At 42.0% G+C, this 18,000-nt stretch overlaps 1 protein-coding gene across 5 annotated transcripts in view; it reads right to left on the reverse strand.

Moving 5' to 3' along the window:
- The window catches only part of rbbp5 (RB binding protein 5, histone lysine methyltransferase complex subunit), a 44,826-nt gene that overhangs the window by 8,626 nt on the left and 18,200 nt on the right, over nt 1–18,000 (reverse strand). For 3 of the 5 annotated variants that reach the window (XM_016993259.2, XM_016993260.2, XM_008109622.3), the window contains exons 8-13: nt 14,212–14,365; nt 14,047–14,118; nt 13,509–13,626; nt 9,352–9,421; nt 5,356–5,585; nt 4,805–4,999 (exon numbers count right to left, since the gene is read on the reverse strand). In XM_016993259.2, the coding sequence (XP_016848748.1) occupies nt 4,805–4,999; nt 5,356–5,585; nt 9,352–9,421; nt 13,509–13,626; nt 14,047–14,118; nt 14,212–14,365 (839 nt within the window). The remainder of the gene's footprint in view (nt 1–4,804; nt 5,000–5,355; nt 5,586–9,351; nt 9,422–13,508; nt 13,627–14,046; nt 14,119–14,211; nt 14,366–18,000) is intronic. The other 2 variants (XM_008109621.3, XM_008109619.3) reach the window with 1 other exon arrangement.

Genomic DNA, 18,000 nt, shown 5'->3' on the forward strand with positions numbered 1-18,000 from the left:
ACGCCTCGTGAGCTTCCCGCCCCCACACAAATGGCTGTTTCTTGCGCAGAAGCTGCGTCAAAGGTACCGTGAGCTTTGCAAAATTCGGAATAAACTCCCGGTAGTAATTAGCAAAACCTAAGAACCTTTGTACATCCTTCTTAGTTTTCAGCTCCTGCCATGAGTTGACGGCGTCAACCTTATGTGGGTCCATTTTAAGTTCCCTACCTGACACTACATGACCTAGGAACTCCACTTCAGGCACATGAAAGACGCATTTGGAAGCCTTGGCGAAAAGCCCATTAGCCCGCAGTCGGTGCAGAACCTGCTTGACATGTTGACGATGTTCTTTCTCGTCCTTAGAAAAAATCAAGATATCATCCAAATAAATCACTAAAAATTGGTCAATTAAGTCCCTGAACACATCGTTCATGAACCTCTGGAAGACCGCAGGAGCATTACAAAGCCCAAAAGGCATGACTCGGAACTCGTGGCATCCGAAACACGTGTTAAATGCCGTCTTCCATTCATCCCCTTCCCGTATACGGATTAAGTTATAGGCCCCCCGCAGGTCAAGCTTGGTAAAGACCTTAGCCCCTTGCACCCTTGATAACAGTTCCGAGATTAAAGGGAGCGGGTACCTATCCCGAATGGTGTATTTGTTTAGGATCCGATAGTCGCAGACCAGCCTAAGTTCCCCAGTCTTTTTGGCTACAAAGAATACTGGTGCCGCAGTTGGAGAACTAGATGGGCGAATAAACCCCTTGGCTAAATTTTCATCTAAAAACTCCCGCAAAGCTTGCCTTTCCGGTACAGTCAAGGCATACAGCCTCCCTGCTGGCAGTTTCGCACCTTCTGCCAACTTGATGGCGCAATCATATGGCCTGTGCGGTGGTAATTTGTCCGCTTCTCTTTTACAAAATACATCAGAGAACTCCCCATACTCAGCAGGCACTCCCTCCATATCAGCATGAGTAACGTTTAGAGTGCAACAATCCTGCCTCTTTAAGATCACTTTACGTGTTGCCCAATCCACTTGTGGGTTTACTACAGCTAGCCAATCCATCCCCAGGATCACATCATATCTAGGCAAGCTCGTAATATCCCACACAAACGTTCCCGTTACTCCCTGCACCTCCCACGTTACTGCTGAGGTTTCCTGGTTAACCACCCCAGTCTCCAGCAGTCTCCCATCTGCTCCCTCCACCCACACGTCGCATGCCTTGCGCACTCTAGGAATGCCATGCTTCTTAGCAAACTCAATATCTACATAGGAGACCGTAGCTCCTGAGTCCAGCAGTGCTAGAGTAGAAACAAGTTCCCTACCCCCAACAGATAATGTAATGGGTACGAAAACATGCTTCCTCCCCTCAGTTGACTGCTTGAGGAGCCCTAGTGCGTTGGACTCACGTCGCACTAGGGCTGGCCTTTTCCCGAAAGCTGGGAAGGTTTCACATTACAATTTTTGGCAAAATGCCCAGCATTCCCACAGTACAAACACAAGCCCAGCTGCCTCCTACGGCTCTTTTCCTCTGTAGACAGTTTTTTAAAGACCCCAAGCTCCATGGGCTCTTCCCCCATCACCACAGGTGCCCTGGTTACATGCATGGGTGGCGCACACATTGCTTTTGAGTGTTTACGAGCCTCGAACCTTGCGTCTAAACGCAGCACCTTAGCTACTAAGGCGTCCCAGCTTTCAGCCGGCTCCAAGCGTGCTAATTCATCCTGGAGCATATCACTTAACCCGGCAGTAAATAAAAGCATGAATGCATTTTCCCCCCAATCCAGCTGGTGGCGATACAGGTTAAACTTATTTAAGTAATCCAAAACAGTCCCCTTTCCCTGTTTCAACCGATACAGAGCCCACCCAGCGTTCTCCGTGCGGAGAGGATCCCCAAAAGTATCAGTTAACAACTTTTTGAAATTATTCAAATTGTCCTTGACTGGGTCATTTCCCAAAATTAAATTAGTGGCCCATTGTCCTGCGGGACCGGTCAACAAACTCAAAATAAAAGCCACCTTACTAGTGTCAGTAGGAAAAGCATGAACACTGAGCTGAGAAAAATAAAGCTCCACTTGTGCCAAAAAGGTTGGCAACTTGCACCTGGTTCCGTCAAAGCGTTCAGGAGTCAAAACATGTCCTTTCACAGCAAAAGCTGTTTGGCTTACGGTAAAGGCCGTTTGCAATTGGTCTACTTTGGCTCTTAACTCATCCATCGTCTTCCTGACGGGTTTATTGCTGCAATAAACTTTTTATGGGCGTCGGGCAATCTGTCAAGGACAGAACGCCACAAGATTCAAAGTAACAGAGTTTATTAGATTACAGAACTCAAAAATGCCCGTAAGAACACAAGGGCCAGGCAGTTTTTGCCTTTAGGAGCAAAAAGGGACAAAAGTAAATGTTCAAAAGATAAACCGGATTAAACCGGAGTTTAATCCGGGTAAAAACAAACTGCTTGCTTCAGCCTAGGTATTAACAGAACGAAAGCCAAGGAACAAAAGATACAAAGAATGCAACTAATTGGCAGCAGATTCCTCTCTGCTGCCAGCACTGTGCTTAGAGTAACTTGCGTCGCTCCCACACACACACAGTAGACAGGATCTCCAACACGAACAATTCAGCCAAGGATTGTAGAAGTAGAGTAGACCAGTTCCGTTCCGTAGATCAAAGCCAGAAGCAGACGTTTGTAGTTTTTCCAAGTCCAAGAAGGGGGGAAGACAAGCCGTGGTCAGTTCAGTCCGGGTTCTCAAAGCAGGAGATGGCGTCCGTCAGAAAGACGACGGAAGGTCAAGCTAATAAGAGTAAGCACAGGTTTGCACAAACAAATGCCCACACAATCCCTCCCGCCGTCTGACCTTGGATTCCAATCAACTTACGTCTCAGCACAGGAAAGCACACAAGTCTTCAGGGAAGCGTCCCACACACACACACGGATCCCAAGCGTTTGCCCAGATTACCTTGCCCGACGCAATTTGCAATTGCTCCCAAGCCCCATTTTATGCCAGTTACAAATCTTCATCACTGTCAGCTGTCCTCCTTAACCCGGGCGTTTCCTCATCACTTTCCTCGTCAGAGCTGGAACACCTCTGACTACGCCCAACAGCATCTCCAGCTGTGGATCCCGTCCCATCCCTCCAGCTAAGCCATGGGTCTAATCCTGAAGGTCCCCATTCATCTTCTGCCCCATCATGGCCAGTGGCCCCCAATTCCTCCCTTACCCGAGTCCAATCCATCTCATCCTCCTCTGAGCTAACCAGCCCCTCCTCCATTCTCTCCGTAAACCCTTCGAAAGATTCTTCGTCAGATGGTGCTGCAAATATGTCTCGCAGTCTTTTTCTCTCTCGCTCCTCGAGAGTATCTGACTCCCGAGGAGTCTTACGCCCACGTCTGTCAGTAACAGAGCCATGAGGCTCAATCATAACACTAGGTTCAAGGCCTGCCCGCAAAAAGTGGAAAACCGCAAAATAGCGGCACTATATTTATTTCAATAAATATAGTCTCCCTCCCTCTCTTCCTCTTTAAACGTACTGTTCTGTATTCCTTGTTGTTCCTGAGGCGACGAGGTGCAGGCAGGGCCTACTGGTGCTGCCTGCAAGCGATTGAGGAGGAAGCGCGGGCCGGGTCACGTGCCTCAAACTGGACCCTTTTGTGCCTGCAAGGGGAGGGCGGGCCGGATGGAAAAATCCGCGATACAGCGAATCCGCGGTACCCGAACCGCAGATTAACGAGGGAGCACTGTAGTTCAGATGACACAGCGGAAAGATTTTTCTGACATAACATGTTGCCATTTGATCAGGAGAACATGTATACTCAATATGCAAATTTAGTTAAAGATTAACTCTGAAATGCTAGCAATATGTCTGCCATTATAGTAGCTGCAAGGGCAGTGTAACATACTGTGAAGATCTCTGAGGAGGGCAGAGCAGTTCTGTGCAATCTCCGTACAGAAGTTGTAGAAAATATGAAGAACAGGGCCAGTAGCTGGTGAATGATATATTTTTGCCCGCACTCTATCCGAGGCCTCTCTGCTGAAATTCTATACCCATTTCTCTGAGAACATGCACACTGAACTCATTTGAAGTTTTTTTTATAGTAAAAACATATAAGGTGTGAGATTAGGTGCAGCACTGTGTACCACTCAATCCTATCTAGAATCACTTGCTTGTAAGAGAACCAAAATACAAGAATACTAGAGACAGATGAGGCTCCTGGTTCTTGATTATCCCAGCTACTAAAAATCAAGGCATAGAACCTCATGTGAGCTGCTCAGAAAAAGCCCCAAGTCAGGTTCTATTCTTGCGCTTAGTGATGTTTTTATTTTCTGCAACTAAATGCCAATACATGCATGGACATCTAACTATACTTTCATAGGCCATGAAATGCAACCAGTCCCCAGACTGTGGGACAGATAGCTGCTTCCTCCTTTCTTTTATGTTTTAGGAGTTTGACGAATTCAGAACGAAGTTGCAAGAAAATGTGTGTGCACACATGCTCCTCATCCCTTTTCTCTTTTTGATTCAAAATTTAACTTAACAGGTTTGAGTGTTGTGAGTGCAAAGAATTAGCAGCTTCTTTCTCTTTGATGTTATATGACATTTTAACAATTGCCACATTCTTCATTTCTAGGTCAATTGTAAGCACCCATATTTGTGAAAATAGGGGTAAAGGTTATATTCTGAGAAGTGAAATTTTGTCCATCCTTGAGAGCTGAGCAGCTAAACATTTAGCAAGCAAATGCCAACTGGAAGCTAAAGTGCTATGACTATGCCATGTTTGCATGAAGCAAGGTCACCAAGCAAGCAGACGCTCACGCTGGGTCCTTACCTGGCAAAGGCTGTCCCAGCTCCGCCTGCACTTTACCCTTCGCTGCTCCTTCCAGAGGTAAAGAACCTCTGTCCCCTTTGTAGAGTTTCGGTTTAAATGGAGAATCTTTCTCTTTACCTTTTGATCCTTTAGGCCTGCCTGCTTGCTTCTTCTTGGATTTACCATCTCCCTTCACACCCAGCAGTGGATGGACCTCTGTAAGGAACATTTGTAAGAGGAAGTACACAGATCTAGTTTATATCTTAAAAGACCAGCATATTCATAGTCCTTGCCTACTTTACTGCTCTTTGAAGCCCATACTATATGAAAGGAGAAACTTACCTTGCTTCCTTTGTAAGAATAAAAATGGACCACAAGAAGAACAATGAGACATGTGTCAACTGTCATGTTCTTGAGTGGTAGTTTGTTGTGCATAAAGAAAAGAATAAACCTGCTATACAACCTAGACTAAAACTACATTTGATCCAGATGCTTCAAGCAATTTCTGACAAAACATTTTAAGCAGTATTTTTGATAGCTATGACTGTTTTTAGCTAGCAATTTTCACTCACCATCACTGGGAACTCCTTGCAGTTCTATGTTGGTTGTTTTGGGTTTCTTCTTAGGTGGCTGAGGTCCATCAGACAAGGACTGCCTCTTCTTGTCACAGCCGATCCCTTCATCAGGCAAGGCAGTCTGGACTGCATCTGGTGGGGGGCCATATGGGTTTTCTTCAGGATCTTCCACTTCAGGAGCAATGGGCAAGTACAACAAAGCTTTGGAATCTTCCAGCTCTTCATCACTGTCAGAAAAAAAAAATACTTTGTTCCTATTAACTATACAGAACTTGGACTACAGTAGTTTTTTTTTCATTTGTTCTTACTTCATCCAGAACAAACATCAGTATAAACCTAGGAATTAAATCTCTTGGGTTCACTATATAAAAGTTAATCTCCTACTACTTTCTAGATGTGCTAGAGTACAAACCCATCATCCCATGTCAACTGGAGATGAGAGAAATTGCAGTCAAAAACATCTAGCAATTATACATCTGGCAAGCTGCTCTATACAATGAATTCACACATTACAAAGACAGCAATCCAGGTTTGTTGCTGAGTGTACATTCAACTGAGTGTACATACTTGCAGTCAGGAATGTTTCCTGGGGTTCCTGTACAATATAAAACTTTATAAATATGTCTAGGTCTTGGGGAAATATTTTTCTTGGGTACAAATATTAAATAAGCTATTTAACTACATCATTCAGTCAGTGGCCATGTTGGCTGCATGATTTTGAGGACTATAGTCCAATTAGTAACTTTTCTTCTATATGTGTTTCAAATCCACAAACATTTTGATTTGTATACCAAAAAATGTTGCATATGAGGTGGCCTACAATTACCAGAAATAAAAGTACATACATATATTAACCATAGTGAGAATGACAGAATATTTTAGTCTCCCAGTGTGATGACTCATGGGCCATGTAGTCCCGTTCCTAGTACTATTGTGGCAGATGAAGAGGACAACTTGGGTTTCCCACCGTTTCAGCCAGAATTGGAGCCCTTGCACCTGCAAGATGTTTGCCCACAAGAAGTCAGCCAAACAAGCCTTGAGCAGAAATCTCCCCCGTTTTCTCGCCGGGATAATTATAATCGAGATAGAGGCGCTAGGGAGGCGAATCGCAGAAGCGCCAGAATTGCTGCCAGACAATTAGCTGATTAAGCCTGTTTCCCTTGGGAAATCTTAAGGAGTCATGCATCTGGACACAGTATGGGTTTCACTTCTTGTTCCCCAGGGAAAGTGTTCCTTGGCGGGAAAACAAGATCCTATATAGGTGTTTAACCGCAAGGGGATCCTTGCGGAGTCAATTCGTCAGCTTCGGGAGCGAAATCGTGTGTGGACTCGCTATTCCAGTTCCTTGTTTCCAGGACCTTGTTCTTGTTCCAGCCCTGCCTTGTTTCCCCGGACCTTGCCACGGACCTCGCCACGGACCCTGCACTCGTCTCTTGCTTCTTGTTGCCTTGAATCAAGCCTTGTTTGCCAAGAATCTATTTTGCTCTCCAGCCTTGTTGTCAAGCTCCATTGGACTAAAGGACCTTGTCATATCCCCACACTTTGCTTGGCAAAGTGTGTGTTTCGGTTATTGGATTATAACTTTGGACTCTAATATCTCATATTGGACATTGTTTTCCTGGACTATATTTGACCTTTCCTGAAAGGTCTACTTCTGAACTATATTCTTCACTTGTTTTTATTGACTTTATATATTCCTTTAATAAAGATATTAGATAGATTCTGGTCTCTGTGCATGGTTATTGGTGCTCTGCAGCCTGGGTCCTGACACCCAGAATCACATTTTGTAACAGAAGTCATACAATACTAGGCCCATTATCAATTTTACGACACTGTTAGCTGAAGGGTTGTAATTAATGTACTAAACAGTTTTGCATTTTTGTGGACAAAAAAAAGCAAGGACAAAAATTGTCTAAACAATTGCAATTGTTGCATGTGTGCATTTCCATTTCATTTATTTAGGAAATAAGGAGGATTAACAGCTATTCCAAAGACTTGCACATGTGTTTTCTGGTTTGGACACTGGGAAACAGCCTTGATTCTATCCCCACAAATACTCCTGTGAACATTGTAGTATAAAAAAATGACTATCTTAAAGCAAAACTTGCAATGGAGAAACTAATTTTGGATGCAATTAACTAGGCTGTGGAGACAAAATATTAATGCTTTCTGAAGCAGCACAAGGCACTTCCATAAATATTTTAACTGGTCTATGCCCTTGTGCTCTATTGCTCTCTCAATTGGCCTATTCACAGTATTGGATCGCCTACTTTCCTGACCCCTGAAATGGGAATGAAAGGGATAAAAGGACTGAGCATTAATGTTTTTCATTCTCCTTGGCCATGCTGATCTGGCTTTCTTATCTGTTGTCTCTACAAACATACTGTCAAGTGTTGCCAAAGAACATGTTATATGAGAAAGAAGGGTAGATACCAGGCTTGTGCAAAAAAAAAAAAATCATAAAGCGTCGCAGGTCGGATCACTAAATTACATTTCCCAGAATGCATCAGCATCAGAGAGCCCAAATCAGGATAGGCTCCTCCATAGCCATCCAGAATTCCAATAAATTTGTGGTTAATATTCTACACTATGGCTTCTGTTCCTGGTAATAAATGTCATTTCCTAATTTGTTCTATCACAAAAACATGGGGAAAGTTTATCAAACTGCAAAAACTTTGTCTTTGCGGGAGGGACATCGTGCTACAGTACAATAGTTTTTCAATAAATATCTCATCACCGTGTCTCAACCAATTAAACATAGTTTGTGCTACACAAACGAAGCTTTTGGAGTAGAACAAGGACTACACCATTAAACAGGAAACAACACTTTCAAACTAGGAACATATTTTCTTTATTATTAAAAATCTTGTTTATAAAAACTTTGAAAATTCCCTCAAAATTCATGGATAAGTGAAATGTTTTGAAATTTGGTGGGCTAGCAGTGGTAAATGTCGCAAGTTTCACTTCAATGGCTGTAAAATTGAGGAAGATAAGTGCCCCTGAAGTTTATCCAATTATACTTCCTATGTGCAATTACTATAATGAAAAAGTAACATTTGTTACTTTCGTTTAGTAATGAAATTTTCACTAATGATAATTTAGAAACACTTTAGAAATGAAGCGCCAGCGCCCGCCCCCCTTCTGTAATGACTTTTGAATTTTTTTTTACTGATCGCACATGCCTAGTGGATACAGTAGCCTCAGACTTAGCAATGACACTTCAGTGTTTTAACCACAGATGGAACCAAACAGCCACCTCAGATGTTGCAGCTAAAGCAGGAAAATGACAGAAAATCAAGACTGACAGCAGTCATAAGTGCAAGAGCTTTGGTCTACTTATTCACCCCTATCTCATTTTAGCATTGTCAAGAGGAATTGACTACTAACTCCATGGTCTATCTAATTTGCCTTGGCAAATAAAGAAGTATCAGCTGAGGGTCTCATAATCAAAGAGTATGACGGAAAACCCAAGAACTGTCCAAAGAGCATGGCCACCTCTCCATGTGATTCTGAGAGTCCTCTCAGATAATTTCTGGTCTTTTTAGCAGGAGAAAGAAGAACTTTTAATCACTGAAAACAAAACAAAAAATGCCTGCCAGAACAATTAAAATGCACAGCTTTTTAGTAAATGTGATTTCTGAGGGAGACAGGACAGAAACTAGGAAGCATCTCACTTAGCTCAACCAAATACAATATATGCAATTCAGTTTAAATAATGAGTCCCTCACTTCCTGAGCATTAATAGGATATAATCCAAGCCAGACTGTCTTTGCATACTGCAGGAGAGCGCCTGCAGTCTTACTCATATTAAAACTGCATACAGATTTAAGCCATAATCCAAACTACACTTACGTGAGAGCAAGTGTCTCTTAACATGCTAGAACATGGCTCCCAATAAAAATAAAGGATTTTGCTGTTAGCCTATCAAGGTCCATAAAACTAATTATCCACAAGTTCTTTACAGGCCTTTAACAATCGCTCCACAACTTTTACCTGCTACAAAAAGCAGCAATGGGATCTACACTGGTTACATCCACTTCTTCATCCTCTGCCGCATCAGCACCTGCAAAACAAAGAGATTTAAAATGACGAATTGCAAAGTACAGAGAGAGCTCACTAGCAAGTTTCAGCCAAACTCCTCGACAACAAAATGAAAGAGGGAGTTAAGGAAAAACTGATGTACAAAATTAAAAATACATTGGTTTGTTGGTTGGTGGGGATGAGGGAGTGGGCCTTCTCAGTGGTGGCCCCCTGGCTTTGGAATGCCCTCTCCAGGGAAATTAGACAAGCCCCTATTCTGCAATGTTTTCAGAAGGAGCTGAAAACATGGCTTTTAAAAAGTCCTTTGACAATGCCTAAAACATCTGCTACCAAAACACCTGACTCTTGTCATTTTGTCAACTAGAATTTAGTAGTCATTTTAATTGCTATCATTGCGTTTTCATGGTCACTTGGTATTTAGTATTGTCTTTTTAAAATTGCTATCACTGTGTTCATATTGACTATCTTACTTAAATTGAGTTAGGTTTTACTTTTGTGAGTGTTTATGTTTTGATATTGTGTTGTTACTAATGTTGATATATTTGACTTGTATTTTATGTGTTACAGTACTAATATGTGCTGTCTTGTAAGCCACTCTAAATTCCTCTGGGAGATGGTGGAGGGATATACATTTGTTGTTGTTTTTGTTCTTCTTGTTGTTGTTGTTGTAGTTATTATTATTATTATTATTATTATTATTATTATTATTATTATTATTAAAAATACACTATTCTTATTTCCAATTTCTTATGTAAATGTTTTACAAGAGAAATGTTTGCTATTCTATAATTATTTTAGATCATCCCCAAGCAAGTTCATTAGATAGTTTAAGAATCAAAAGAAACCTATGGTGGCTTTATTTTATGTATTTTCTTTGCAGATGTTCTCAGCAATATTGCTCTTGTTACTCTCAATGCCACAGACAGAGTAGTAATATACTGGTCTGTTCAAATACGAAGTCAATAGGGCTCATTCTCAGATAAGTGAGTGCAGCGGACTCTTCATATCTGCTGGAGCTTGGTTCCAGGACTCCCTGTCCCCTGGGTACCATTAACTGTGGATGCTCAAGTCCCATTATATACAATGGTATAATATAGTAAAATAAAACAGCAAAACCAATCTGTGTCAATTAACCAAAAGTGGCTAACTACTAGATACTTATACTTATCTATATCCCATAACCTTAGTGTAAACCAGTTTCTTAAACTTTGGGTCCTGACCCCAAAATATGATCTATTAGAGTTCAATGTTGGAGTCCAGAATTTTTTTTCTGAGGGTCATCTAGTGGTTATTTTTGACATTTACACAAATTTGTTGTGCAGTGTTTGCAACAAACTCTGCAGAAGATGTTTCAGCTGAACTTCATAAAAAGGAAAATCAAACTGTTTGGCAAGCTGATTTATTATCAGTAAATGTTTGATTTGTAAACCTATTTTATATACATACCAGCTGTGCCCGGCAACGCATTGCTGTGGCGAAGTATGGTGATATGGGAAATAAAGTATTGAGGAATTGGTGGTAGTTAAGGTAAAGGGTAAAAGTTTTCCCCTGACATTAAGTCCAGTCATGTCTGACTCAGGGGGTTGGTGCTCATCTCCATTTCTAAGCCGAAGAGCCAGCGTTGTCCGTAGACTCCTCCAAGGTCATGTGGGATGACTGCATGGAGCGGCGGTACCTTCCCGCCGGAGCAGTACCTATTGATGCACTCACATTTGCATGTTTTTGAACTTCTGGGTTGGCAGAAGCTGGGGCTAACAGTGGGGGCTCTCTCCGCTCCCCCAATTCAAACCTGCGGCCTTTCGGTCCAGAAGTTCGGCAGCCCAGCACTTTAACACGCTGTGCCATCAGGGGATATTATTTCCTAAAGGTTGTGAATATACAATATTTCTGATTGGTTTTTTTTGTCTGTAGCAAGTATGAATGCTGCAATTAGGAAAAATGATTAGGATGTAATGGCCTTGCAGCTTTAAAGCCTGGCTGTTTCCTCCCTGAGTGAATTTTTTGTTGGGAGGTGTTAGCTGGCCCTGATTGTTTCCTGTCTGGAATTCCCTTGTTTTCAGAGTGGTGTTGTTTGTGATATTTTATGTGTTTCTACTATCTGTGGCCTTGAGAAAACAGAGGATTTGCCAGACTTTGATGATGGAAATACTTTGTTGGGAGGTGTTAGCTGGCCCTGATTGTTTCCTGTGTAGAATTCCCCTGTTTTCAGAGTGTTGTTCTTTATTTAGTGTTCTGATTTTAGAGATTGTATTGTTCAGTTTTATTATACCACATTAATTTTTATATATTCTGATTTTAGTGTTTTTGAATACTTGGAGCCAGATTGTATTCATTTTCACGGTTGACCGCAACATAATAATAATAATAATAATAATAATAATAATAATAATAATAATAGTAATGATAGTAATGATAGTAATAATAATGACTTTGGTAATACACAGTGCTTCATTCCCTTCTCAGCTTCCTTTCTGGAAGAATCCTTTCTTGGGAGGTGTTAGCTGGCCCTGATTGTTTCCTTTGTGGAATTTCCAATTTCCCTGCTTTCAGACTGTTGGTCTTTATTTACTGTCCTGGTTTTAGAGATTATATTGTTCTGCATTATTCTATCCCAGTAATTATTTCATATTAAAGTAGAATCTCACTTATCCAACATTCGCTTATACAATGTTCTGGATTATCCAACGCAGCCTGCCTTTTCATAATCAATGTTTTTGTAATCAGTGTTTTAAATTCATTGTGATATTTTAGTGGTAAATTTGTAAATACAGTACAGTATGTTATTCAACATAAATGGGCTGGCAGAATGTCGGATAAGCGAATATGTTGGATAATAAGGAGGCATTAAGGAAAAGCCTATTAAACATCAAATTAGGTTATGATTTTACAAATGAAGCACCAAAACATCATGTTAGACAACAAATTTGGCAGAAAAAGTAGTTCTATACGCAGTAATGCTATGTAGTAATTACTGTATTTATGAATTTAGCACCAAAATATCACGATATATTGAAAACATTGATTCCAAAAATGCGTTGGATAATCCAGAATGTTGGATAAGCGAAACTCTACTGTAATTACTACATAGCATTACTGCACATGGAACTACTTTTTCTGTCAAATTTGTTGTATAATATGATGTTTTGGTGCTTAATTTGTATAACGATTACCTAATTTGATGTTTAATCGGTTTTTCTTGAATCCCTTCTTATTATCCAACATATTCACTTATCCTGCCGGCCTGTTTATGTTGGATAATATGAGGCCCCTTCTTCACAGCTGTATAAAATGCACACTGAAGTGGATTATATGGTAGTGTGGAGTCAAGATAATCCAGTGCAAAGCAGATAATATAAGATTATAAATGGGTTATATAGCTGTGTGGAAGGGCCTTGAGTCTACACTGCCATATAATCCAGTGCAAATTAAATAATCTGTGGAAGAAGCCTAAGTGAGTTCTAAATCTGCCTATCCCCTAACTGAACCCTGGCTGTCCCTTGGCTGAGTTGGTTGCTAGGAGACCAAGTGGGCAGAGATTAGCCCTCTAAACTGGCAGCAATTGGATAAAAACAATTATTGCTCTCCCTCTAATTAGGACTTTATTTTTCTTTTATTTTTGTTGTATCAACCTAGAGGCATGGATGATAGGTTGTGTTGTCAAATTTCGAGGTTGGGGGGCCTGTAGTTTTGTTGTTTTGTGGGTCGCCGTGATGCCATCACTCATTTATATATATATAGAAGATAGATATACCCAAGGTCACATACAAATTTCATGCGAGGAAAGGGGTCCAGAGTATAAAATGTTTAAGAAAGAAGCCCTGGTATAAACTACTCCCAACCTCATCATGATACAGAAAATACTGTTGCATCAAAACCAGAAAGCACTTCACCTATTACTATCTATGCATGCGCATACAATGGGGTGATGTTTTCATGACTACTACTTTTGTATTAATCTTATGTGGCACTCTTATTTGCACAAGATAATAAAATTGCTAAGTTCAAGCTCTGAAGGCAGGGTGACAGTAATTTAAGTTGTGGGTTTTCTAGAAAGTTAAAGGATGTTTAACTCTTGGCAGCTCAAGTTTTCAGATCAATGCATTCTTTACCTGTCTGCTCCGGCTCACTCTTATCTTCATCCTCTATGTCAAATTCAGACTCCCGTTCTTCATACTCAACGTTTTCATCCAGTTCTTTAAAATCAGGTGCAAAGGCACTCCAGTTTTCCTAAACCACAAACCCAAAGAACATTTAATTGCCATGACAATCCACAGCTGTGAAACAACTTAGCTATGTCCCAAAGGGCCACAAACCACGTGTACTATCACAAGACTAACCCTCCTTTAGTCACAAGGCCTGCTAAATAAGTAGGCCACTTAGTTGTGTAGTGTAAATTCACAGCAGGATCACTTTCATTCTTTTCATTATTTTATTATCTCAGCAGCAAAAGGGAGCCTGAGCCCTCCGGCTACAAACAGTTCCTTTTCCAAGAGTTCTGGAATTATTCAGATCTCTCTGAAGAATATTTCAGCAAAGACTCTGATTCCACACCACCTATCATATGCAAATGGTATGGATGGTTCAGAACAGAGTATGAAACTACTACGACACTATGAAATGTAAAAACTTATCAGTGCTTCCACCTACCACTTGATTTTGAGCCCAAATGGATACAACGCCACTGGAAATTGAAGCGATTATAGGTCGGACAGGATGCCACTAAAAGACAAAGATTGCATTGAGTGGGAACATTAAAAACAAATAGGTGAACTGTCGTGACAAAATTAATCCCCTGAAAAGATAACCACTTACTGCTACATCTAGCAGCAACTCCCCCCTAGTGCCATGAAGAATTTTCACTAGGTTTCCAATACTTTTCTCCCAGATGTATAAAGCATGTTGGCGCGCTGAACCTGCAACAATATACTCTCCATCACCAGAGAAACAGCATTTCTTCCAAGGTGTCCTGCAGAAAACATTATTTATTTATTTATTTTATTTGCAGCATTTCTACCCCGCCTTTCTCACCCGAGGGGACTCAAGGCGGCTTACAAAATCTGGCAAAATTCAATGCCAATAACAAAGTTTAATAAAATAAAACATAACACATTTAAAACAGTTAAGCGTTACTTAATAAAAACAGTATACAAGTTTAAAACATATATACTTAAATCCATTCATCCAGGAACCTTGTGTGTAAACCTTAATTCGGGCCATGTCGAGTCATAGAGCTTATTCATTAAATGCTTGCGCACACAACCATGTTTCTAAGTTCTTCCTCAAGCCCAAAAGAGACGGGGCCTGCCAAATATTGCTAGGGAGGGTGTTCCATAGCCGAGGAGCCATCATTGAGAAGGCCCTGTCCCTCGTTCCCACCAGCCGTGTTTGCGAGGCAGGTGGGACTGAGAGCAGGGCCTCCCTGGACGATCTTAAAGTTCTTGATGGCTCATAGGAGGAGATATGTTTGAACAGGTAAGTTGGACCAGAACCGTTTAGGGTTTCATAGGTCAAAACCAGCAGTTTGAATTGGGTTTAGTAGCATATAGGCAGCCAGTGGAGCTGGCGTAACAGAGGAGTATGCCGCCCCAGTTATCAATCTGGCTGCCGCACAAACAGAATAGATTTGCATCTGCTACTCTGCATTAGAGAGAAACTATGGTTTTAGAAGATTTCTGCTTCAAAAGAGGAAACTGTCAAAATTAGTCTATATATACAGTTGTCCCTCCACTTTTCAGTTTTACTCTAATGGTTTTGATTCTTTGTAAATTTGTGTAGCTATCTCACACCTCTTGCAGTTGGGGCTGCCATGTGAACAGGGAGAATTTGACACAGGGATTTGATTCTTTTAGACATCTCAGTGGCTTTCGATACCATCAACCATGGTATCCTTCTGGGGCAGCTCTCGGGAATGGGGATTGGGGGCACTGCACTACAGTGGCTCCATTCCTTCTTGGAGGGTCGCACCCAGCTGATGAAGCTGGGGGATACCTGCTCGGACCCCTGGCCTTTGACCTGTGGGGTCCTGCAAGGTTCTATTCTTTCCCCCATGGGAGAGGTCATCCGGGGTTTTAGAGTTCAGTGCCATTGCTACGCAGATGACACTCAACTCCACTACTCCTTTCCACCTACCTCCAAGGAAGTCCCTCGGATTCTAGACCAGTGTCTGGCCGCTATGATGGGTTGGATGAGGACAAGTTGAAGCTTAATCCTGATAAGACAGAAGTCCTCCAGGTCAGTCGTTCGACCGATCGGGGCATAGGGTGGCTACCTGTGCTTGACAGGGTCACACTCCCCCTGAAGGCACAGGTCCGCAGTTTAGGGATCTTTCTGGATTCATTGCTGTCACTTGATGCCCAGGTGTCAGTGGTGGCCAGGAGGGCCTTTGCACAATTAAAACTAGTGCACCAACTGCGACCATACCTTGAGAAGTCTGACTTGACCACGGTGGTCCACGCTCTAGTTACCTCAAGGATGGATTACTGTAACGCACTCTACGTGGGGCTGCCCTTGAAGACGGTCCGGAAATTGCAGTTGGTACAACGTTCGGCAGCTAGGTTACTATCTGGAGCTGCTTACAGGGAGCAGTCAACCCCCGTTTAAGCAGCTTCACTGGCTGCCGATAATATTCCGAGCCTAATTCAAGGTGCAGGTTATTACCTATAAAGCTCTAAACGGCTCAGGACCTGCCTATCTACATGACCTGTCGTCCTCTATGAACCTACACAATCTCTAAGATCCTCAGGGGGGGCGCTCTCGCTTCCATCTTTCTCAGAGTTTCGACTGGTGGGGACGAGAGAGGGCCTTTTTGGCTATGCCCCCCCCCCAGCTCTGGAACACCCTCCCTAGGGAGATTAGGTTGGCTCCCTCTCTATCCTCCTTCAAGAAACTGAAGACTTGGATGTTTAGGCTGGCCTTTGGTGAGACAGTTACTGGATGAGCAGCCTCAGTCAACATTATAATTCTATCCTGAATTTTATTAGGTCCCTTTTATTTGGGTATTTTAATCCGATGATGCTATATTTATATTGCTGCTGCAGTTCCCCCATCTATGAAGTCGACTGAATTGTACTTGGTGGTTGGTTGATATTACTGTTGTATTAACTCATTTTATTGCCTTATTGTGATTTATCTTTTGTATACTGTGTAATGTATTTATGCTGTTGTTTTTGTAAATTATGCAGATCGGGCTTTGCCCCATGTGAGCCGCCCTGAGTCCCCGCGGGGAGATGGTGGGGGGGTATAAATAAAGTTTATTATTATTTTATTGTATGACACAGCAAACAAGATAGATATGCTGGATTTCGTATCACAAAATCACAAGTCGAACACTTTCCAAGTGTCTAGGACTATGTGATGTATTTTCGGATGATGCGCGCAGATCCCAATAGGGTGGCCTTTTGCAGTTGGCAGATCGTAATTTTGTCAATGTCTATTGTTTCCAAATGCCGGCTGAGATCTTTTGGCACGGCACCCAATGTGCCGATCACCACCGGGACCACCTGTACTGGTTTCTGCCAGTCTTTGAAGTTCAATTTTGAGGTCCTGATAGCGGCTGAGTTTTTCCTGTTGTTTTTTGTCAATGCGAATGTCACCTGGGATGGCAACATCAATGAGCCAAACCTTTTTCTTTTCCACAACTGTGATGTCTGGTGTGTTGTGTTCCAGAACTTTGTCAGTCTGGATTCAGAAGTCCCACAGTATCTTTGTGTGCTCATTTTCCAATACTTTTGCAGGTTTGTGATCCCACCAGTTCTTTACTGCTGGGAGGTGGTACTTGAGGCATAAGTTCCAATGAATCATTTGAGCCACATAGTTGTGCCTGTGTTTGTAGTCTGTCTGTGCGATTTTCTTACAGCAGCTGAGGATATGATCAATGGTTCCATCGGTTTCCTTGCACAGTCTGCATTTTGGGTCAACAGCTGATTTTTCGATCTTGGCCTTAATTGCATTTGTTCTGATGGCTTGCTCCTGGGCTGCAAGGATCAGGCCTTCTGTCTCCTTCTTCAGGGTCCCATTTGTGAGCTATAGCCAGGTCTTCTCCTTATCAGCTTTCCTTCAATTTTGTCAAGGAACTTTCCATGCAATGTTTTGTTGTGCCAGTTGTCAGCTCTAGTTTGTAGTGCAGTTTTCTTGTACTGGTTTTTTGTCCGCTGTGCTTTGAGGAGTTTCTGATTTTTGACTTCAATCAAAGCAGGTTCTTCACTTAGCTTTACATATTCTGCCAGGGCATGTTCTTCTTCTCTGACTTGCTTGTTTTACTTGTAAGAGTCCTCTGCCACCTGATCTTCTAGGCAGATATAACCGGTCAACATCACTGCGAGGGTGCAGTGAATGATGAATGGTCATGAGTTTTCTTGTTTTTCTGTCCAAATTGTCCAGTTCTGCCTGTGTCCAGTTTATAATGCCAGCAGTATATCTTATGACAGGTATGGCCCAGTTGTTTATGGCCTTGATGGTGTTGCCTCCATTGAGCTTGCTTTTGAGAATTTTTCTGATCCTTTGTGTGTATTCTTCACTGACTGCAGTTTTCACATACTCATGCTTGATGTTGTCCAGCTGTAATATGCCCAGATATTTATAAGCCTCTGGCTGGTGACACTT

Source organism: Anolis carolinensis, chromosome 4 (genome assembly GCF_035594765.1).
Source record: "Anolis carolinensis isolate JA03-04 chromosome 4, rAnoCar3.1.pri, whole genome shotgun sequence".
Taxonomy (NCBI): Eukaryota; Metazoa; Chordata; class Lepidosauria; order Squamata; family Dactyloidae; genus Anolis; species Anolis carolinensis.